Raw genomic sequence first — 23,919 nt, 5'->3', positions numbered from 1 at the left:
GGGAATGTCGTACCCTATGTTTGCAATAAAAAATGCAACCAGGGGATGTAGTACCCTATGTTGGAAATAAAGTGAGGCTCTTGGCACTCTGGGATGCTACTAGGGAATGTCGTACCCTATGTAGGCAGAAAGTAATGTAGCCAGGGAATGTAGTACCCTGTGTTGGCAATAAGATGAGGCTCGCGACACTCTGGGATGCTACTAGGGAATGTCGTACCCTGTGTTGGCAAAAAAATAAGGCTCGTGGCGCTTTGAGATGCTACTAGGGAATGTCGTACCCTATGTTGGCGGAAAGTAATGCAACTCGGGGATGTAGTACCATGTGTTGGCAATAAGATGAGGCTCGTGGCACTCTGGGATGCTACTAGGGAATGTCGTACCCTATGTTGGCAATAAAATGAGGCACGTGGCGCTCTGATATGCTACTAGGGAATGTCGTATACTATGTTGGCAATAAGTAATGCAACCAGGGGATGTAGTACCCTGTGTTGGCAATAAGGTGAGGCTCGTGGCACTCTCGAATGCTACTAGGGAATGTTGTACCCTATGTATGAAATAAGGAATGCAACCAAGGGGTGTAGTACCTTATATTGGCAATTAAGAGGAGGCTCTTATCTCTCTAAGATTCTATTAGGGAATGTCGTACTCTGTGTAGACAGAAAGTAATGCAACCAGGGGATGTAGTACCATGTATTGAAGATAAGGTATTGATTCCCTATAATAAAACTAAAAATAACATGTTTACATGTATATTGGAAGAAAATCAAGGATTTGAGAACTTCACTTGGTGGTGTTCATCTTTTCACGAACTGTTTCTTAAATCGTTGTGTTCTTGTTCTAAACAAAGAAAGATTTGTTAGTTTTACAATGGATGTCGATTTGTGGCCTTGATTATTTCAATCTCTTGATCTAGGCTCATCTTCTTTAATGATTCCAACTGCAACTGATTATTTCCTGAATACCAACCGCATTTCTGACCCCGGAGAACCTTTGGTATTTCCAAACTTTTCCATGACGGTTGGTCGTATGGGACTTAACTTTTTTCAACTTTATTTTGCCTTTGTGGGCATTTTGCTTTTGGCTTCTTTCAAAGTTTTCCATTTCAAAGCATCGGCCAATCATGGCCAGTCGGGGTCGACTTGATGCCCTTGCCAAGGCTGGGCGCCTTTTGAATATATCAGCTCGCTTCAAACGAGAACCTTGTAAATCAGTATTGTCATCTTTTCTTTGCCTTATTTTTAGAACAAAGTTAGACCGAAAGGGATTCAAAGAAAAAACAAACAAACAATGGAATAGAGAATGTGTTTAAAACAAGAGGTATCCTTTTCGGGGAATAGAAAGACTAACTTATCTGGGAGTACATGCGAACTTCAATGAACATGACATGACTTTTGGACTGAATGTCTAATCTGTATAAACTGTCTGACTCTTTGAAACTCATCACAACTTTCGACTTGAAATCGAAAAATCTTGCTCAGGACTTTGTTGATGCCATGGCTGCGTGGTTTCTCTTTTCGATCAACAGTGCCCTTTGCGGGTTTTCACTAGCTGATCTCTCTCATTTCTTTTCTCGCAATCGCCTTATAGTGCTCTTTGCGGGTTTTCACAAACAAGACTCTCTCATTTTTATTTTCTCTACTCATCATCGCCCTACAGTGCCCATGAGGGTTTTCACCAACATGACTCTCTCATTTTATTTCTCATTTGGTTGCATCCGATCCAAATAACCGTATCCTCCAATTCTTGAATATTCTTGCCGATTGATCGGAAGGACTTTAAAGGTTTTGGGTAAAAAGAATTTGGATTGAATTACAACTTTGGAACCTTTTGGGAGAAATCATCGCCGAACTATTGTAACATCTGCCCCAATTTTCACTTTTGGGAGAATATGGATTTTTATTTTGGTATGATCTAACCCTAGAGTGAAGTTGCCTACGTATCCTTTCGGAATCAGGTCGAACGTAGTTCAATTAACTTGAACTTGTTTTGATTTTTGTTTTGTTTTTCTTCTGTTTTGTTTTCTTTTGCTTCTATTTTTTTTCCTTTTTTTTTCTTTCTCTCTTTTTTTTGTTTTTTTTTTATTTTTCTTTTTTTCTTTTTCTTTCTCATTACATAAAAGGTTCCAAAGAGGGTGGCCAAGGAAAAAGCATCTGGCTCAAAGGGTTAGCAAAGGGTTAATAGTATTTGGATAGTGAGAATAAAAGCCTTCGACATCCCAATCAGAGAGCATTAAAGCTGCGTAAAGTGTCAAATATAGTACCTTTTGACCGTATCTGCATTGACAGTTGTATCGAGAACATTTCCTTCGATGTCTCCCAAATACAGTACTCCATTTTGGCAGCACTTTTGTTACAATGTATGGACCTTCCAATTTGGGGCAAATTTTCCTTAAGTTTCCTCGTGATGCGAAAGAATACGCCTCAGAACGAGTTTCCCTACTTCAAATTTCTTGGGCCGCACTTTCTTGTTGTAGGCACGGGCCATTCTTTGTTGGTATAACTGCAGTCAATCGTTTTTCATCAACCAAAGTCATTTTCTTCAATCGGGTCTTGACTCAATCTTCATCCTCAAATGCGGTTTCAACAATGATCCGAAGAGAAGGAATTTCAACTTCTACTGATATAATGGCTACAATGCCATAAACTAATCAAGTAAGGGCGGTTTTGGTTTAGGCTTGTTGTCCCTTCTTTGTTTATTTTCTTACAAGCCTTATCTTCGACACATTCTACTTCTTGATTCATTATTTCAAGGTCTGACATCATTTTAGGATCTGGGCATGAAGTCCGCAAGCATGTCATATTATTAAAATCTGGATTAACAAAACTGAAAAGAGAATAAGAAAGGTGACAAGATTAATAAAAGAGACATTCATGGATGATGAAATATTAATTTCATTTATTTGAATTTATTTATTTTAAAAAAAAAGATAGAAGGGTTTACATCAGAAACTAAGATAATAGAGTAAAAATATTCGGATTACACCCTGAAATAACCCAAAATGCAGAAAAGACAGTAAGACCGGCTACCGAGACTCCCGTCCGATAGGGAACTTTTCAAGTCTGGCGACTGCTTTTAGTTTTTTCTTCTATCATGGCCATGGCTACAATGGCTTTTAGTGTCACATCAAATTCCTTGTCATCACAAATCATTCCAATGACTGGCCCTTTGTTGTGAGTATGCAAAAGATTGGTCGTCACATTATGGGTCTTTTCTTCCCTAAGAACTATTGCCTTGACCTCAATGAGGTCCTCCACTGCTCTTTTGAGAGTCCAACTGTGCTCAGTATCATGTCCCACTATTCCAGAGTGATATTCACATCTACATCAGCTCGGTGCGAGGGGGGCTTGTGGTTTGGCCGGTTCAAGGCCACTGGCTGCAACAGACCTAGCCTGGTTAGCTTTAGGAACAAACTTGAATATGATTCACCAATAAGGGTAAAATGATTCCTTCTGGGAGGCTCTCTTGGGCGAGGATTGCATTGGAAAAATATTTGTCGGGACTATATGGAACTTGGTAGGGACATGCATTTCTGATAGGTTGAGCTCGGTTTTGTGGGTAGTTTTGTGGCCAGGTGTATGATTGTGCATTTATCACCATATAGTGTGTCGTTGCCACGGCATATGCAGCATCATAGTGCGGGTAATAATGTTTGCGGGCTTCTGGGTGGCATATATGATTGGTTGAATGACCTGCGGCCCCCTCGAGCTTGAAATTATCATGTCTCCCTCTTCTCTTTTTGTCCTATTCGTTAAACCCCCCTAACCATTCTGAACAACCTGTGATGTGGCCTTAAAGGCAACCTGACTTAGTATTCTTCCCATGTTCAAACTATTTCCAACAATTTCCCCAATTTTAATAGCCTCAGCGAACTGCTTTCCCATGTCGGACATCATATTTTGGAAGTAGTCTGACTCTTGGGCCTACAAAAAGACCTTAACCATCTCCCCTTCATCCATTGGAGGCTTTACCCTAGCGGCCTGCTCTCGAAAATATGCTGTGGGTTTCCTTTTCAAATTGGACAACGAATTACTATCAGGAGCAATATCCACGTTGTACTGGAACTGGCAGACAAAGTGGCTAGGTCAACCCAGACATGCCAATGGGCGATCTCTTGATCCATGTACTGCTCGGAAGCAATTCCTGTCAAGCTTTTCCCAAAATAGGCCATGAGCAATTCTTCTTTGCCTCCTGCTCCCCTCAATTGGAGACAATACCTCTTCAGATGGGTCACAAGATCACCATGCCCATCGTAATTATCAAACTTGGGGTCTTGTAAGGGTGAGTCGCCAGTTTAAACCACAAACCAACCACTTTTGTTTAATTTTATCTTTTATGACAAACAACAAATGTGTTAGAGTTAGACACTTTACATATATTAGCCACACATTGTATGCCATGCACCTAATGCCATTTTTATTTCTAAAATGAGTTTAAAAGGCTTTATGCTTCATCCCGACTTATTGGTTTATTTTATCTTGACTTTAACACTCTTTTTTTTTATTCTTTGTTTTTTTCAATCATTTTCCTCATTTCATTTTTTTTTTTTTACTCTTTTGTGGTTTTAAAAGAATTTTGATCGAACCCATTGGAGGTTGCCTACGTATCATGTTGAACATGAATCGGATCATTACGTAGTTCAGGAGATCAAAATAAACTAAATAAACCAACTTTGTTTTTTGTGGGAATTTTTAAAAGAGAGACTTCTAAAGAAGAAATAAAATAAATCTTTTTTTTTTGAATTAGGGGCCGGACCCGATGAAGGTTGCTTACGTATCTCACATTCGATGAGAATCAGACTCGCGTAGTTCTGTTAGTTTTGATACAACAAGAAAAATATGACTTTTTGAAAACATTGGCTCATTTTGAAATAGCTTTTTCTTTTTCTCTTTTTTTTTCTTTGAAATTTCGGCAGAGTTTCGGGGGTTTCAAATACCTGAATTTTTCATAAACCGGGTAATTTTTCTCTCTCCTAGCTCACTCTTAGTTTTTCTTGGTTTCCTTTCCCTATTCTAGAAGCCGGTCAAAATACAAACCGAAATAAACATATGCACAAGTAGCATGTAAAAATGCATCAGGATGGTCTTTTATATTGGGTACACCTGTCCTAGACGGACTCAACCCTTGTGTTAAGTCCCCAAAGTCAAATGCACGTGATGCAAACAAACATTCCTAATAGGGATTTGGCATGAGGCTATGTTATTCTAGGTTTAAATCCTAAGGGGAGTGTTTTAGACCTGGTTTACTCACGCGGACAACTCGAGCCGAGGTGGGGGCAACATACTGGGAGCACGAAAGTCTACCCGGCCTAGTTACTGACCCAGCCTCGTTCTAATTGGTATGATTCTAACAGAAAAGTGGGTCACGCGCACGTGTGCACCATAAATTCAGAAGACTCAGAAGAGAGGCGTAAAAAGACAATTTAATACAGTTTAAAAAATATCAAAGCGGTAAATAAGCGACAATTAGCACAAGGCCCAAAAATACAGTAATAACATCAAATCAATAAAGCCAGGTATAGATCACATTACAAGCTCGAATTCTGAATCCTGAACCCTGAACCAGAAGTTCTAGGTTCTTATCCCCAGCAGAGTCGCCAGAGCTATCACACCTCCCCTTTTTCCCGTGGATAGGGAGTTTATCCAATTTAAGTGACATTATTCGAAATGAGATTATTTATTTAATCAGAGTCGCCACTTGGGATAATTATTATGGTGTCCCAAGTCACTGGTTTATTTTAAATCCCAAATCGAGAAAGTTTTGACTCTGAATTATGATTCGCGAACACAAAAGACCGGGTAAGGAATTCTGTTAACCCGGGAGAAGGTGTGAGGCACTCCTGGATTTCGTGATTTTAGCACGATCGCTTTTAATAATTATACCTGGCTTAACCAATTTGTTTAATTACGTATTTTTAGAACCTATGTATATTTACCTTTTAACGTTTTTAATTACTTGATTATGGCGTGATTATGAAATTATCTTGAAACGAGTCATGCGTACGTGCACTCGTTTTGTTTGGTGTGTTAAGAATCGTATCACGCGTACGTATACACAACACTTTATTATTTTTAAGATTGTTTTGTCAAAGTCGCGCGAACGCATACTTTGCCTTTAATTTGGGAAATCATAATTATGTCACGCTAACGTGTACATAATCACAATAATTGATTGGTTAACACGCGCCTAAAGCATACTAGCGTATTCAAAGTATTCTGTTTATTTATCTTTTTAGATCTGAGATATTGTTTTAATTAATTATTTATTTTACTCTTTCCTTTCTCTTTTGCGACGAGTCTTGAATTAGTTCCTAACTCATCTCGCTCCCTATTTCAACATATGTAAAGAGATTCCAATCTTAACACAAATATTTTGAATATGGGATTAATAAATAGATAATGAAATGGGACAAAGTTAAAAAAAAATATTTACATTCATACTGACTGAACCTTGGAGATAGATACAAAAATCCAAGAAAAGTCCCAAACCAAAGCACTCCATGTCCCTAAAGCTAGTTTAAAACTTAAAATATTTTCAAGACATATTAAAAGCTGATCATGGACCCCTTGAAGAACACTATATAAGAGTTAGGAAAATAACGTCTAGATACATACGAAAATAAAATGGGTACAGATACAAATCTCATCCAACTGTCAAATGATTGAACATACTCACAGAAAGTTGACTAAAGCTTTTTAAAAAAAAAATCAAAATAACCTTAGAGATATCCCATTCACGTCTCAAGTAGTAAAAAAAAATGAATAATCTCAGGTCTCCATACCACCATACTTTCACTTTAGAAGATATTAAATCTTAATATTTGTGAAAACAAAAAAAATCCTTAATAAAAAAACTTCAAAGACTTTTATATTAACAAGATTATTTCAAACCCTTAATAAAGCAAATTTTAAAAGAATCCAACATAGAAGTTCTAACTAAATATTTTACTAGCAAATTCTATAACCAATACAATGAGAAGACAAAAATTAATTAAATTTTTTTCTTTTCACTTGACAATCTCTAAGAAAACTAGTGAAATAGTTAAAAAGCAACAGAAGATAAAATGATCAAAAACTTACTGCTTATATACTAAAATACTTCTTATAATTAATTTTAACTTTAGTAGCAAATGGGCATTCAACTAAATATGAGTTACTGGCACGTATTATCTATGGCATTAAATATCAAGATTAAAAAGAAGCTAAGGAAAGAACTAAACTACAAAAAAACAACAATCCTAAATAAGATAAAGATCACATTAAACGTTACCAACACACAAATACATATAAAATTAGAAGACCGAAAAGATAAAGATAGAGGATATGAACCTTTGCAGAAGCTTTAAATAATATAAAAGAAGATCCAGCAATTGCAAGAAATTGATGAAAAGCAGCATCCGTAGCGCGAATCCAAAACTCGAAACTAAACCTTTATCTCTTCCAAAAAAAAAAAAAACTTTTATCTTGATCCTTCTTACTTAATTCTTTGTGAATGTAATCAGTGGCTTGCTATGAATATCTGTGCCCTTTTCTTTTTCCTAGAAAAGTCACTATATAGGCATGTATAGGAGTTGAGGATGGAGGATGTGCAGATGAATAGTGTCGATCGTGTGTATGTGTGTGATGTGTGTGTGTGTGATCATGAGGTGATAGAGGGAGGAGGTTAGAGTAAAAATCTGCACAATATCCGAAAATAAAGTAATGTAACTGTGCAAGAATCATGGATGGATTGAATCTCTTTTGAAAATTACATTTGTTATTGAACTTTAAAGGTCACGTGAATGCTTGTTGCTTTTTTTTTTTTTTTTTTGAAGAAACTAATTGAACTATTTAGACAAAATATTAATGAACTAACTCTAGACTATAACAACACACACACACACACACACACACATATATATATATATATATATATATATATATAAATTAAATATTTACATATACTTTTAATATTACTAAGAAAAATACCATAATTTATTAAAATTCTAATTAAAAGAAATCATATATTGTTTGTAAATTTTCTTTTTCTCTTTTCTCTCTCTCTCTCTCTCTCTCTCTCTCTCTCTCTCTCTCTCTATATATATATATATATATATATATATATATATATATATATATATATATATATATATATATATATATATATATATATATCTTTCGACACAAGTTATTTATGTATATATATACCGGTTTTACGGTACACGTGAACCCATTGTCTTTTCGCCAAAATAAGTATTTTATGTATATATTTTATAAAATTGATTTAATATTAGTTGTTGGCCCCATGCTTCAACAATGTTGAATGATGCACCTGATTGAATGCTTATCCAAAGGAACATGAATCGATTCTCACTTAGTGCTTTATTTTTTCCTCACTTTTTTAGCGGTGCACCCATATTCTAGAAATCCTCTGCCTCTAATTGCACACAATTCATTTTACCATGATAGAACAAAACATGTTAAAGTGGATATCCAATTATATGATTAATTGTGATCAAATCAAATGTTGTCAGATTTAAATGGATTTGATGAAATCAGATATGCTAAGAGCCCGTTTGGACATAAGAATTTTACTTTTTTTCGAAATCAGCGTTTGTTCATAAAATTTTCAATTTTCATTCGAAGATGCATTTTGGAATTTTTTGAAATTTTAAAAAACTCCAAAAAGTTATTTTTCAAAATTTTCACTCAGATTACTCACAAAACTTCAAAAACAACCCAAAATTATATTCATGTCCAAATACAACTATAATTTTCAAATACCATTTTCACTTGAATTTTTTTTTCACTTTTTTTTTTTAAATTTTACAATTCTTATGTAAGTATTTTAGGAAATTAAATCCTAAATTCGTCATTTGATTCTGAAATCTCTTAGTAATATAATATGAAACAAATATCTCTGCAACTACTATTTAAATGGACCCCAAGTTAGAAATATAATATAATATAATAACAAATATTATCTGCAACTAGGATTTTTAGACATTTAAAAATAATACTCCTATTTGCTGCAATAATGTTTGTCCAAAGTCCAAACGCGTAGTGAAACAAAATCTCCCCCCCCCCCCCAAATCCCACCCACCCCAAACGAATCACTCTACTGAAGGCTACTACTATCCTGTAGGCTGTACCAACCGTCTCTCCACCTTAAACCTTCAATTTCATTTTCAACAGATAGGGGAGCAAAAAACCTTCCAGATTCTTCTACTCATCTCTCTCTCTATATATATTTATTTATCCATTTTATCAAATCTTTCTCCACAAAACCTCTTTCTTTGTCCATTTTCAATGGCTTGCAGTGCTACTTCCACTGCTCTTCTTTCTTCAAACCCAACCCCCAAATTCTCTGCTTTCAACCCTTCACCTTCTCAGTCAACCACTGTTCCTTCATCTTTCAATGGACTCCGTAACTGTAAGCCTTTAGTTTCTCGTGTCCCACCTTCAGTTTCTTCTCGTGTTTCTCACTCCAAATCCCGCTCCTTCCTCGTTCGCGCCTCTGTAAGCTACATTTTTGCCCCTTTTCCCTTCTTTTCTTGAATTTTTTTAAAATGCTTTTGTATTGCGTTGTGATAAATTTTTAGTGGAATTTGTATGTTTTTTTAGAGATGTGCTCTCTAATTTTTAGTGGAATTTCTATTGATATTTTTTTTTCATTTAATTTCCCGAGCATCTATGCGTTTTTAGTTCTAGGTGGATAATTTCTATATTTGAATGTGGAGTTTGGTTCTGGAAATGTCAACTGTTGTTTGTTGCTAATAAATATAATCATAAGCAAAATGCGTAGTTCTTAGAAGACCGAAGTTGAGAGTAGATAAAAATGCAGATCTTGTGTGTAGTTCAGTTAAACAAATAAGATAAATTATAAATGTTCTATTAAGATTGCAGGGGAGATTCTGTTGAGGAAACCAGCACCATGAAAAAATGCTCATTGATATCAGCTTCAAAAGGAATTAGATGCCTTCTAAGTTTTCGAAACACATTATTTGAATAAAGCTATAAAGAGGTATATTATACTTGAAAATGTACCATTAAGGTATGACTGACAATGCAATTCACAAATAATATGTCAAGTCAATGTTGACTACCAGATGCCATTTCTTCTTCATGGCCTCTTTTGAGTGTTTGAAACATGCCATGTCCATTAGTAATTTAGTATTTGACGAATCAGTGCCCATGTAAGATGTTACTAACTGCTGAGGGGAAATGTACTTGCATCAGTGTTCCCTTTATGCTATAACAGTTAACAAAATTATCTTTTTTACTCAATAATGACCCCGGCATTACTGAACGTAGAATGAAGCTGAAGAATTGAGGGTAATAACGAAGATTATTTTTATAATTGTAAGAACTTTTAATGACAACAAAGAATCGAAGTTGTTGTAAACTTGTTGAGTTTACTGTTTGATTTCTGAGACTGACAAATTATCATCTTTAACATCCCAAAGCGTTGTTTAAGTGAAAATGATTTAGTTCTATGTGCAATTGATATTTTTGCAGAATATCATCAATACAGGCTTGTACATTGCTTTTGTTTATGACTTAATTTTATGACTATGAAGAGTATTCATTGCACTAGTGTTTTTGGACTTTGAAAAAGATGAAGCGAGTGCTCGACTAATATTTCGGACAGCCTAGATTAGATGGATTAGTATATCTTTCTGGTGGTATCTGAATGAATTTGCATTAGTGCTGATGTTTCAAGATAGATCTTAAAAGCTTCATATGTGAGTGAGTATACTTTTATATAAAAAATATATAGATAAATTACATTAGAAGACCAAGGTAAATAAACATATATTCCTGTTTCCTATTTGAGGTTGTTGAATTCCCATCCTCCCTACAATTTACTTTTGCTCTACTTTATATCTGGATAGAGTTTTTTCCTTGTATCTGGATAGTGATTTATCTCTCTAATGTTAATCTTTGACTCTTCTCCTAACAGAGTGAAGTTCCACTTGTTGGAAATAAAGCACCAGACTTTGAGGCTGAGGCTGTTTTCGATCAAGAATTCATCAAGGTATTATATTGATGAACAATGTTCAATGAATTGGCAATACTAATTGTTAGTCTGAGATCCTCTGCATGTGTGTGTATGTTTCCCTTTTCTGCTGATCGAAAAAGAAAATCTTTCTCTTCTCTTTTCGACTTTCTCCCTTTTTGTTGATTTTAAGGATCTGCCATTTCTTTCATAAAAAAGCACAAAGAAAGAAAAGAAAAGAAAAACAATCTGAGATTTCAGTGGCTTGCTGCAAGAGTTTGAATCTTGTTGCTAGGAGATCGTTGAACAATACCTTATTCTTTTGGTTGACAAAAGAGTAAAGTTCACTTCATGAAGGCATGTTACTTGTTGGCTAACCTTTTTGAATCCCAATTAGACGAGAAATTGGGACATGGAAAGAAATGGAATGCAGTAGAACTTCACATAAAATGTTTTCCTCGTTCATTTTTGGTTACATCAAATTTTGTCACAATTTTGTCCTAGAACTACTTTTCACTTCTTTCCCCCTTTAATAATCCCAAGGCTTAGCTTTGCACATCCAGTCATTATGGGTGGGTTTCTTGGCTTTTATAATTGAACAATGTTTTATCTGCAGGTTAAACTTTCTCAGTACATTGGGAAGAAATACGTGATTCTCTTTTTCTACCCACTAGACTTCACATTTGTTTGCCCGACAGGTTAGCTTGTATCCTAAAATAACTCAGTTGCTACTTTCACTTTCTTATAATGAATTTTAACTGATTATGGTGGTTTCTTAATGTATTTTTTCAATATCATCTATTCCTGCTACTGTAGAGATCACTGCTTTCAGTGATCGTTACGAAGAATTTCAGAAGGTGAACACAGAAATATTGGGTGTCTCCGTAGACAGTGTGGTAGGTCTTTCTTTCCTTCAAAAATTTCTTCTAAAATAATTGGTTGATTACTTTTTGTTTTGTGCATATGATATGTTTGAACCAATGTGATATAGTAGTGTAAATGTCACTTTCAATAGAATACCTTTCGATGAGTTAGGATACCTAAATGGTCTGTGCCTTGTCAGATTGTGCTGTTGCTCTTCTACAGCCCGTTTAACTTATTAAAAAAGGCCCTTTTCACTTGTTTTGAACTTTGTTCTATGAGGTCTTAGATGAAGAAGTGGCAGAGGAACTAGCTTTAGAAATTATCGAAGTATACAGAAATAGTTGGAGAAAAAGTTGAATAATAGTGAATTGGAAGAGGACAAGCGAAATGCCAACTGAAGACATTACTAAAGAACTTGTAGTTAAAAATAAATATTATTTTAAGTAAGGAAGTGAATTCCTAAGATAGGATGTTGACGACAATGAGAGACTATGAAATGTGATTTTGATCTTGGCATAGCTATTTATGCTACACGCCTACACCATTGACAAGACATAAGCAATCTAGAGAATAAGTACAGATGTCCATGGCTTTGGTCTAGTGAGTAGAGCGTGGTGCGTGATGTGTGGATTAGGCACACATCACGAGTTCGAACCGTGCTGTACACAAAAGCCTGGTACTTAAGTTGAGAAGGGTCGAGGGGAACATTTACCCACTGATATTTGAACCGTGCGCCAACTGCCTTTCGGGGATTTTTTGTTTACTAGGAAAAATAAGGAAGAATAAATATAGCTAAAGTAAATTTACTGAGAAAGACTAATAGCATTTACTTGTAGATCAAGATATCATGTATGCTTGAAAAATCGTTTCAGTACAGGGGAAGTAAATATCATTATTCAACTGTAATGGTCTTTGTCTCTGGTCACGTTAGCATAATTTTTACCTAACATTGTTGATCTCATGTATTCTTGTAGTTTTCCCACCTTGCCTGGGTCCAAACTGATAGGAAGTCTGGTGGCCTTGGTGATCTGAACTATCCATTAATTTCAGATGTGACAAAGTCAATTTCAAAATCTTACAATGTACTGATACCGGATCAGGTATGATTGCTGTTGATTCCTACAGTGTAGCTTTTAAAATTGTTCGTTGATATTGTTTTGGCATATCCCTGTAATTATTTGTCTACGTTTTTTGAACTGCTAGATATATAAGTGAAAAAAATATAAGTTTGGGAATAGTGCCTTGGATGAAGTTATGCAGGGCTGCTGTTATTTTATGACATAAGCAATCAATCATGGAATCAAGTCCACGCATGTGCCATCAAAATGGATCTATAATGGTAACATGCTTAAGGGTTTCGGAGTAGAATTTGAACTATGAAATCAAATTGTAGAGTTTCATGTACTGTTATTGCTTTTACTTAACTGCAACGAGTAATTTTTTGCTAGATGTATCAGTCAAATAGGCTTTAATCCCAAAGTAGTTGGAGTCAGCAATATGAACCTTTTATATTCATTCTGTTTTTTATTCCAATAGTGGTAAATGATGTGTCTTTTAAGGCAAATTAGAGTTCAATAGGTCTCACACTCATCCCTACACCAACGTACGTATCTCAAACACCTTACCTAATGTAAGTGTAACAGCAACAATAGCTGAGCCTTAATGAAATGTTTTCTGCTATAATACCTTAAAACAACCAGTTATGAGATAGAGTGAGTTGTTGTGATTAAAGTGACATCTGGCACTTGTTGACAAGAATAGAGACTCTACAATTTAGATTGGATTTGTGTGCACTTTTCTCCATTTCACTTAACTACAGCTTATGCCTTTTCTTGCTATTCTAACCTTAAATTCTGTTAAACCTGATACCATGAATTTCATGGCTGTCAGCAGTTTTTATGATTTATTCCGGCAGACTGGAAATCTGCTTCTATGCTGTTTTGCATCATCTTTCTTAAACATCAGATAATGACTTCTAATGTTGCCTCTTACTGAGGAGGCTTTCTGGAAAACAACTTTTAGTTTTGCTTTAAAATTATTTAAAGTATGTTTGAAGTTGTTATTTGTGATGAGCATTGCTGATATCTTTCAGTAGATATTTCTCTGAACCTTCCATATGGATTCAGCATTCCAAAATAAGCATGAAAGCAAAGCCTTATCATTTGAAGTGGAATCAGCTCCCTGATGTTTCTTATGTTGTTTTAGGGAATTGCACTGAGAGGACTTTTTATCATTGACAAGGAAGGAGTTATTCAACACTCCACCATTAATAATCTTGCAATTGGCCGAAGTGTTGATGAAACATTGAGGACACTTCAGGTAATAGACATATCTGGGCGCCCGTATTATACTATCATTAGACAATCTGCTGCTTAGAGTGATAATTAATTTGGTCTCGTGCGACAGGCATTGCAATATGTTCAGGAGAACCCAGATGAAGTATGCCCAGCAGGGTGGAAGCCTGGTGACAAGTCAATGAAGCCAGATCCTAAGGGCAGCAAAGAATACTTTGCATCCATATAAGGGGATGGGATGGTGCAATATCTCTGTTCATTTGTTGTTTAGAGAGGTTGTAGAGCTTCTGTAACTTTTTTTCGTGACTTGCAGCTTTGAGATTTGAGCATTTTTCCGAATAAATTGCACACCTGATCTATGCCCAAGTCATCCATATTTTCTGAACTTAGATCATAGATCAATAATGACACCATATAGAAGGATGGGTTGATTATTATTCTCAGCCAGAAATTCGAACTTCTACTATCTATGAAGTTTCTAAATTCCATCCATTAATCTATATCAATTACTGCCATAACAATAGTGTCAAAAAAATCCATAACCTTAGGCTTTCTTCCTCAACATTTGATCTCTTGCTTCTTATTCACTTTATTTAGTAATTAAGGTAAATCTTTCAAACCACAACTTTTGTTTGATAAGGAATTGGGGCTTAATCTTGAGTTGAATTAATTAAATCCAAATCCAATGATACTCTACTCATTTTATATTATTTGTGGCATCACGCGAACTTGCATGTCCCCTAGGAAGTACCAAGTTCTTGGCGGTCTTAGTATGTGCATATTTGAATAGTGAAAATCACTTGGGAAATTTTCATAAAAATAACCAAGTTAAAGAATAATCTATATTTATATTATATTAAAAGCACGAAGTCCCTATCGAAATGTTATTCATCTTTTTACCCTTTAAAAATATATTTCACATTAGGCAAAATTATAATTTAAGCTACTTTACTAATATTTAGGTCTTCATTTAAATATTTTCCTAATATTTAGACCTTTAAAATCACTTATATTTTGTGTATCAAATTCTTCCTTGTTTAAACTACATAATATAACAAATTTGTAATTGAACTTTAACCAAACAATCTATTTCGTGCACTTTGAACTCCTTTTAGGTTTAGGAGTAATTTTATTTTTTTTGGTTATAAAATTTTAGGTTTATGCTTTGGAGGCTCTTTGTTTGTTATTAAATATTAGCCAATCAATTCTATTTCGACACTTTGAATTCCTTGCAGGTTTAGGTGTATTCTTTAATTTTGTTTATTTTCTTACACCAATAGATCAAGGAGGTTCCACATAAATTATGTCGCAGAGATTGATTACAGTATTTCAAGAATGAACCAAGTTTGAAATTATTTATATCCTTCCGTAATTCTTTGTACAAACTGATTCCATATTTTTGTATGTATTTCAAGAATGGATCAAGTTTGTAATTTTGTACTTCAACAATATATTTGTAATTAATTCATGAAGTTTTACTTTTTTGGAGAAAATATTAGAGCGAGTCCGCCTTTTTGCTTTCACAAGGAAGTTTGAGTTCAATCAGTCTAAATTATTATGGTAAGTCTAGCTCTAAGGCTGTTTATTTATTTGAGAAGTATTATCGGCAGATTTTTATTATGTTAATACTGATGATTTTCTTCAAGTCATGCCTATGATCTATTCTATAGAAAAATTATTGATCGATCTAATATATATGTTTGGTTCGCACATCTTAATTGTTTATCAAATCTATTATCTCCCACGAGCATAGAGATATCGAATAACTATGCGTAAGTAAATGAGTAGAAGACATTTTGTTATATACACATAACACATGCATAGAAAAGTTTGAGAGTCGGTATTTGAAAATTCTCTTTCTTTGCTGCATCTTCAAGTGAAGCCAAATTTATGGTTGAGGGAGAATGGTAAACTAGAATGAAAAGGTGTCGACATGGAAGTAAAGAAAAAAAGAGATCTAGGCAGACAAAAATTGAATTGTTATCTTGATTATGATTAAGATGAATATTTTTATGGTTGAGGGAGAACGGTAAACTAGAATGAAAAGGTGTCGACATGGAAGTAAAGAAAAAAAGAGATCTAGGCAGACAAAAATTGAATTGTTATCTTGATTATGATTAAGATGAATATTTTTATGGTTGAGGGAGAACGGTAAACTAGAATGAAAAGGTGTCGACATGGAAGTAAAGAAAAAAAGAGATCTAGGCAGACAAAAATTGAATTGTTATCTTGATTATAATTAAGATGAATATTTTTATGGTTGAGGGAGAACAGTAAACTAGAATGAAAAGGTGTCGACATGGAAGTAAAGAAAAAAAGAGATCTAGGCAGACAAAAATTGAATTGTTATCTTGATTATGATTAAGATGAATATTTTTATGGTTGAGGGAGAACGGTAAACTAGAATGAAAAGGTGTCGACATGGAAGTAAAGAAAAAAAGAGATCTAGGCAGACAAAAATTGAATTGTTATCTTGATTATGATTAAGATGAATATTTTTATGGTTGAGGGAGAACGGTAAACTAGAATGAAAAGGTGTCGACATGGAAGTAAAGAAAAAAAGAGATCTAGGCAGACAAAAATTGAATTGTTATCTTGATTATGATTAAGATGAATATTTAATTTCGAGGTCACTTTATTTTTTATAGGTAATAGGCTAAAATCTCAAGAATAACGTTCAAAATCTATTTAAATCAAAGAGAGCATGATTTTTTGGTTTCTGGTGGGCAGCCTTAGTCGTGATGCTTTTTTTCCCCCTTCAATTTTGTTCTTTTAATAATAAGCTAAATAAATTTACAGCATTAATATCCGAGTTGAACTCTAACTTTTAGTTTTCACCTTCTAATACTAAGTGAATTCTACTTCTCAGACCCTTTCTAAACTGTCCTAGACTCAGAGTACTCCCTCTTTCTGTCCTTAAAGAACGGTGCATACTTCCTTAAAAAGAGACGCTGAAGTATTATATCTAATTAAAATACAAAATACGCTCTATTTTTCTTAAACTTTTATATGTATTGACATGATTGATTAAACATTTGGGTTTGTTTCTTCGTTTCATATTACGTAATAGAGTTTCTGTCTTTTAAGAAATTTAGGTTTTGTTTGTATGCATATTATGGGACAACTATTGCATTCTTTCTTGGTTATTATAGGGAGGATAGCCTCCTTGGTTTTCAAAAGCCAACAGTTAATATCTAGGTAAGTTTTTTACTTCTTTTTCGTGTTTGATTCAATTCTTCCGTTCTAAATATGTTTGATATCTTCCTTCTTTCTCCTCGGTCATCGGCAATTTTCGATACAAAACATTATGCTTAAAGATAAATTAAGTAGGCGTTTGGACATATGAATTGTAAAATTCGAAAAAATGGTGAAAAAAATTTTCAAGTAAAAATGATATTTGAAATTTAGAGTTGTGTTTGGACATAAATTTCAGTTTGGGTTGTTTTTGAAGTTTTGTGAGTGAAATTTGTGAAAAACAACTTTTTGCAGTTTTTCAAAATGCATCTTCAAGCGAAAAATAAAATTTTTATAAACAAACACTGATTTCGAAAAAAAATAAAATATTTTTGGAAAAATCTTCCATCAAATTTTATGTCCAAACGGGCTCTAAATCTTAACATTATAACTTTGAATTCAGTTAAAATTTTCTTTACTAATTCCTTAATTTCTTTAGTTAAACTATGGAGGAAATCGGAATATAATGACTTTAAAAAGAAGATATCTTTATACTAGACCAAATATAAAATAAATTCTCCTCATCCTTTGAAATCTTTATTAAGCTTAGCTAAATCAGATCAATAGTGATCATTTTTAAGAATTTACACTTTTTCCTATGATATTTATTTTATAGCTATTTATGTAATTTCTTTAAGTCACGTACTTCATGTGTGGCGCATATAATTTTTATTGAATGACGCGGTAAATACGTCCAACGCACGTACACTAAAACTAGTAATGAATAAAGGTGACATGGATATTTTCTCCAACTCATCTCCAGAAAGAGTTGCACTGTAGTTGCCAAAGCTTGGCACGAGGAGTGAAGTGATTGCATAGAAAAAGGATCATCTTCGAAGGATTAAAAAGGCCTGGAGGTCCAACACAAGTGTAAAGTAAAAGAGGCTCAGCAACGATACAGTGGAAGAAGCACCAGAGGGATACTCAAAAATTAAAGAAAGACAACATTAAGTCATGGGGAAAGAGTAGATCAACAAAAACTTCAATATAACACTATGCAAATAAGAAAATGGCATATAATTTATAACATATAAAATCGTTGCAGACAACTGAATGTTGATACAATGATACCTACACTGCAGCTTGGAAAATCAACAGAATTTATAGTAAGAATTTAACGTGCCCATCATCTCTAACCGTTATGTTTTTGTTGTTTTGTACCAATCTTGGAAATTGGAATACGTAACTGACTAATTAACATAGCACATTTAACATAATTAAGATAGTTAAATGAGTGACTTTGATTTTTTACAATATTGAGTAGTTAAATAAAGCTGGGGGAAATAGAAAAATGCCAAAAAAAGGAGAAAAAAGATAAATAAGATCCTTGACCAAAGAAAGGTGCCAAGTCATCTTGTCTATTCCCCCTCCCTAATTGATAAACAATATTCCATAATCAGATTCAGTAATTACAGAATATTTACAAATTTTATAACAGTATTGTTGAATGAACTCCCACCATGCCTTGGATGCTCATTTGCTAAATGTGGACACTCCAAATCCATGCTGCCAGAATATGAGAATAACATACGCTTTTGTTTGCAAGGAAGAATAGGGCCCATTCTTCAAAGAGGTCACAAGCAGTAGGTAGAAAAAGCTCCACAGCCAACAAACAGATGCAGTTTACACGAAGAAAAACTCCACAGTATCTTTCTACTTTCACTTTCTAATTGATCCAAGGTGTAGAAAATAGCGCACTGAATATTTCTCACTTTTTAGGAAGGCATCAATTCGACATATATTAATTGCAGGGAAGCATGTCGTGTCTCCAAATCACTGTATTAATTGCATGAACACTTGCACATGCACATATACATGCAACTAAAAGGACTGATACCATATTAAAACATCTCCATCGATATCTATATATTTTGTTATTACTACTGAACCACATCAAAAGGAAAAAAAAAACTACGGAACCAAGCTACACTCTGATGCAAACAAAAATGAGAAAAATGTACCTCCACTCCATCTCGCACAGACACCCCTAAATCTTGGGACTAAGGCACGAGCAATGAACTTCCGAGTCCTTGTATCTTTCGCTCCTAATACAGACGAAATGTCTTCAATAAGTTATCACTCTTCTTGAAAGACCTGTTAAAAGCAACTCATAAGCTAAAAAAACAAGAAAAGAAAGATGCAATAACCTGACATAGCATCATTTTCTGTCCCAATCTACACTAGCATCTAAACTAAAGTAAAATAAATTCTATAAATCCTATTCCTGGATACACACTGATATTCTACAATATCATGTAAAGGAATCTCGAGATATACTATTCCTGGGTATATCCTCATATATCTACTGGGTATTTTACAATATTAGGCAAAGTAAATCATGACATAGAAAAAGAGACAAAAATCAATCTCACTCTTGTATTTATTTTCTTTTTACACAATTTGTATTTCTATTCAAGGAATTTACCAGGGAGCATTGCTCTTCCAGTGCGTCTAAATTAATGTATATAATCTTTTAGCTGTTCCTTGCATAAGACATCAGATAACTGATCCATAAAGTCAACAACAACTTTTATGCCAGGTATATGACTCTGAGGAAACATCTAATTTATCAGCATCCATGAAACCTGAGATTTGCTATGTAGTAATTACATCTTTTGGTTGCCTTGGTGCACATTTTAGCTGGAAGCTGCTAAGCGTTTGTGTAAGACTTCTCTCTTGACTGAAGGACAGAGCAAACTAGAATATAACTGATACTTCAGTGAACAGCAAAAGTTAGATAGGTTTCACTTCTATCCGCACAAATAAGCTTACATGCTTTGACCCAGAATTAGTTCAATAAGATTTGTTGAAGGGAGCAGCCGACAGACTATGTAAAGAAACATACAAATAAATGAACAAAAACTTGCCCTATTGGTACATCAATAAGAAGTCTGGTGATATTTGCAACAAACCTTCCCCCTCAGTGTCAATGACAGTCCAAATTAATGTGTTTCAGATAAAGAGAGGACTTTCGTCAATTGGAAGCTCGGCAAGTACCATCTCTACTAAAGCACACTAAAGTAAATACGCTAAAAGTTTGTTGATCATACTTGGTGAATCAAGTGAGTTACATAGTTTTGGTGCAACGGTAAAAGCTGCCGCCATGTGACCAGGAGGTCACGGGTTCAAGCCGCGGAAACATCCTCTTGTAGAAATGCAAGGTAAGGCTGCGTACATAAGACCCAATGTGGTTCAACCCTTCCCTGGACCCCGCAGATAGCAGGAGCTTAGTGCACCGGGCTACCCCCTCCACGTAATATGCAGTCAAACAGTGTCAACATGGTAGCATCCTCCTCACTTATATCTCATATCATAAAGTGTTAGCCTGCCTACGATGGCTACCCCAACGGCGTCGACGAGCTCTCCTCTTTCTCCCATCCAGTTTTGCCTTAGCTTTTTCTGTCAAGTCTCTTTCACCACGTCGCTTGTACATCTTGAAAGTCATATTTCTCTCTGCGGCCATTTTTCTCACCTTCTCTGTAATCTCTGCAGCAATCTGTCTATTATAAAGCTTCCTTAGACCCCACATAAGCTTAGCAAACGTGTCTGGCTGAGGCATCAAACCGGCATCCATCATATCTAAACAGTACGAACAAGCCTCTTTCACATGTCCATTTGAAAACAATGCATGAATCCAAATGGTCCATGCATACGCATTAAGCTCACATCCTTTGGTCATTATGCAACTCCAGACATCTTTACCTAGTTCAAGTTTCTCTGCTCGTAACAAAGTATTCAACAGGTCCTTCAGAGTACCATATTGAGGAGCAGACAGAAGACCTCGTCCGATCATTTCTTTAAAGTAATCACAAGCTTCTATTAGACGCCCTTGATCAACACAACCATTAATCATAATGACAAAGGTGTCAACCCCCGGACTGATCCCGTTCGCTTCTATTTGGTTCCATGCTTGCACAGCTTCATCAATTTCCCCCAATTTACAAGCTAACCGAATTACTGTATTATAGATGCTAAGGTCAGGAGGTATACAGATATTTTCCATTTCCTTAACAAGTTCCAAACACTCTTCCAACTCTTCCTTCTTCTCATGGGCTAACATTATATGCAAATAAGTAGTCTGATTTGGATTATACCCTTTCTGCAGCATATTATCCAGAAGTTCATAACCTTTTTCAATCTTTCCCCACTTACAAAATCCACTTATCAAGGTAGTATACGTCACAACATCAGCTTCACATCCGCTTCTCTCCATATCCAAGAATATCCGCATAGCTTCCTCCATCTTGTCTTGCGAACAAAGCGCCTGAATTACTATTGTATAAGAAGTTGCATTAGGGTTGCAACCTTTTCTTCTCATCTCCTGCAGAAGATCAAATGCATCAGCCATTTTCCTAGACACTGCATAACCATTGAGCAAGTTGTTATAAACCACAATGTCTGGCTCGAAACCTGCCTCCCTCATTTTCACCAACACGACTTTCGCCTCCATAAGCTTCCCTTCTTTACACCAACCATATAACAATGAAGTAAAATGCTTTATGGTAGGGCTAAACCTAATCCTCATTTCGTCAAACAATACAGCTGCCTCTTTTACGCTACCATTCTTACACAAAGCATCCAACAAACACCCGAAAACATAGTCATCTGGCTCACAACCATATTTGGGCATCTCATCCAACACTTGGATCGCTTTCTTTACCATTCTAGCTGAGGCAAATCTCCTCATCAATACAATAAACAGTTCTGGTGTCAAAAACTGAGGATTCTCTCTCCTCATCTCCTCAACAAGTGCCCATACAGTACCAAACTGCCTCATTTTCCCCAAAATCTTGACCATTGATTTGTATGTATCATGACTATGCCTATAACCAGGTTGCTTTGAGGCCCATACAAAGAATCTGTAGCCTAAATTCCCAGCATCACCACAACGACTCAACACACGTTCGGTCAAGCCTGAACGTACCAGGATACCAGATTCTTGCAAAGCAAGCTCAAGTTTTGGAACCCTTGAGTGAAACTTTCTCAAAATTCTATAAACCTTCTCTACATCAGCTGAAAATTCATCATGATTATTGGAAGAATTTAAAAGGGTTGACTCAGAGTGTAAAAAAGATTTACCCTTTGAGGCCATTTCCGGTAGAATGTGCAGTGAAGATGCTGCACGGAGGCTCAGTGATGAAGGCAAAAGACTGATACTTCTCAACATCAAATTGGTTTTGTTAGGTGGGTTTTGGAATTTGGTTGGGATTAACGCTGGGAGTGGGAGGTTCACGGTGGAGGGAGGTGGCAATTAGCGCCGTTATGGTGTATGTACGGTGGTTGGTATATTACTAGTATGTATGACATGTGATAGTTTAAATATTTATTTTATGCATAATAATACAACAATCATCCAAGTTCCGAAAAATATTACTTATATTAGCATAATACGTAAATTCAAAATGAAAGATTATCATCCGAACTTATACAAATGATCAATTTAGTCATGTTAATTAAATAATTATGTATTGTAGTTTAAAAGTATTTAATGTGATAATATCTTAGCAAACAGTTCTTTGTAGACGATGTTTTTTTTATGTATGTTTCCTTCTATTGCTTTGGTCGCTCGGCCATAACCAGAACTCTTGTTGTTGATATTGATATCCCTCTTCAAAATGTAATATATAGTTATTCGTGCAAGAAAATATATTGTTCTAAATATAGTCCAATATTTATGATATTTGTCCTTGTGTTTTATTTATTATATAATTACAAAATATAAACATAATGAAAATTATTTTTCCACAAATTAAAAAAGATATTCTTTAGTTTCGGAAGAGAAGCACATTGAACAGTATCATAATATTTGTATGTATGACGTTATTGTCAAAACTTCTGTATGTGTACTATTACATAAGTTATTCGGGGATCTAAGTTTTTCAGTAACATGATGAACATATTTTTTTCAAAATCAACCTATATGCAATGTAACATCAATTTTAACTTAGTCTATTATATATAAGGGAACACTAACATACATAAGAGATAATGAACTTGACAACAAAAAGTTAAGTTTCTAATAATGAAACTAAGTGTCCCAATTCACTCCAAAATATTTTCGGAACCAAAGCAACCATCCGGACAAGTCATCAAACATCAAATACACATACGAGAAATATCAAATAGGGGAAACATGGTCAAAAATACATAAAACGTTCGACCGGGTCATTACACCTAGAAAGCAAAACAAACTCTTCAGTTTTATTTACCTATGATCACACTTCTCAATATACAATATAGGTTATAAGTAAAGATTAATTGACTCAAACCTAAATAACTTTTGGACGTGGTTCTTCAGTAGAGCAACTTAATTCTCTCAAAGCAATTCTTGCTATGAATGCAATTTGCCTTGAATAAATTTTGTGTTTGTGTGAAATAATAGTAGTCTTTTATAGTAGCAATATGATGCTTTATATAAGAGTAAGGTTGAATGAATCCTTTTCAATTTTAGCTCCGTGACCTAAAATAATGCGATCACTTCTTAAGAAAAATAAATCTTAAATGGATTCTATTTTATTTCCTCAAAAGTTCCTTCACGCGTTTTTTTATTTCT

General features: G+C 34.8%; 2 protein-coding genes across 5 annotated transcripts; one reads left to right on the top strand and one right to left on the bottom strand.

Annotated features, from left to right (window-relative positions):
• The first annotated feature begins 9,135 nt into the window (after positions 1 to 9,135).
• Positions 9,136 to 14,583, top strand: LOC107793503 (2-Cys peroxiredoxin BAS1, chloroplastic-like). The gene is made up of 7 exons (XM_016615871.2): positions 9,136 to 9,494; positions 10,939 to 11,013; positions 11,591 to 11,672; positions 11,791 to 11,870; positions 12,813 to 12,938; positions 14,044 to 14,157; positions 14,245 to 14,583. Exons 1-7 carry the CDS (start codon positions 9,285 to 9,287, stop codon positions 14,359 to 14,361), a joined length of 804 nt encoding a protein of 267 aa, XP_016471357.1. The 5' UTR covers positions 9,136 to 9,284; the 3' UTR covers positions 14,362 to 14,583.
• A 3,973-nt stretch (positions 14,584 to 18,556) lies between these two features.
• Positions 18,557 to 22,671, bottom strand: LOC107793504 (putative pentatricopeptide repeat-containing protein At5g65820). 4 transcript variants are annotated; one of them, XM_075233685.1, is made up of 2 exons: positions 19,792 to 22,671; positions 18,557 to 19,460 (listed from the first exon to the last, which is right to left on the bottom strand). In XM_075233685.1, the coding sequence occupies exon 1, from the start codon at positions 22,531 to 22,533 to the stop codon at positions 20,677 to 20,679; it is 1,857 nt and encodes a 618-aa protein (XP_075089786.1). In that variant the 5' UTR covers positions 22,534 to 22,671; the 3' UTR covers positions 18,557 to 19,460; positions 19,792 to 20,676. The 4 variants fall into 4 exon arrangements, with proteins under 4 accessions (XP_075089786.1, XP_075089787.1, XP_075089785.1 ...); XM_075233686.1 differs by having other exon boundaries at positions 20,279 to 22,671; XM_075233684.1 differs by having other exon boundaries at positions 20,417 to 22,671.
• Between the last annotated feature and the right edge of the window lie 1,248 nt (positions 22,672 to 23,919).

This window comes from Nicotiana tabacum, chromosome 2 (genome assembly GCF_000715075.1).
Source record: "Nicotiana tabacum cultivar K326 chromosome 2, ASM71507v2, whole genome shotgun sequence".
Classification (NCBI taxonomy): Eukaryota; Viridiplantae; Streptophyta; class Magnoliopsida; order Solanales; family Solanaceae; genus Nicotiana; species Nicotiana tabacum.
The sequence above is the reverse complement of the archived record's forward strand: the minus strand, read 5'-3'. Positions and strand labels throughout refer to the sequence as shown.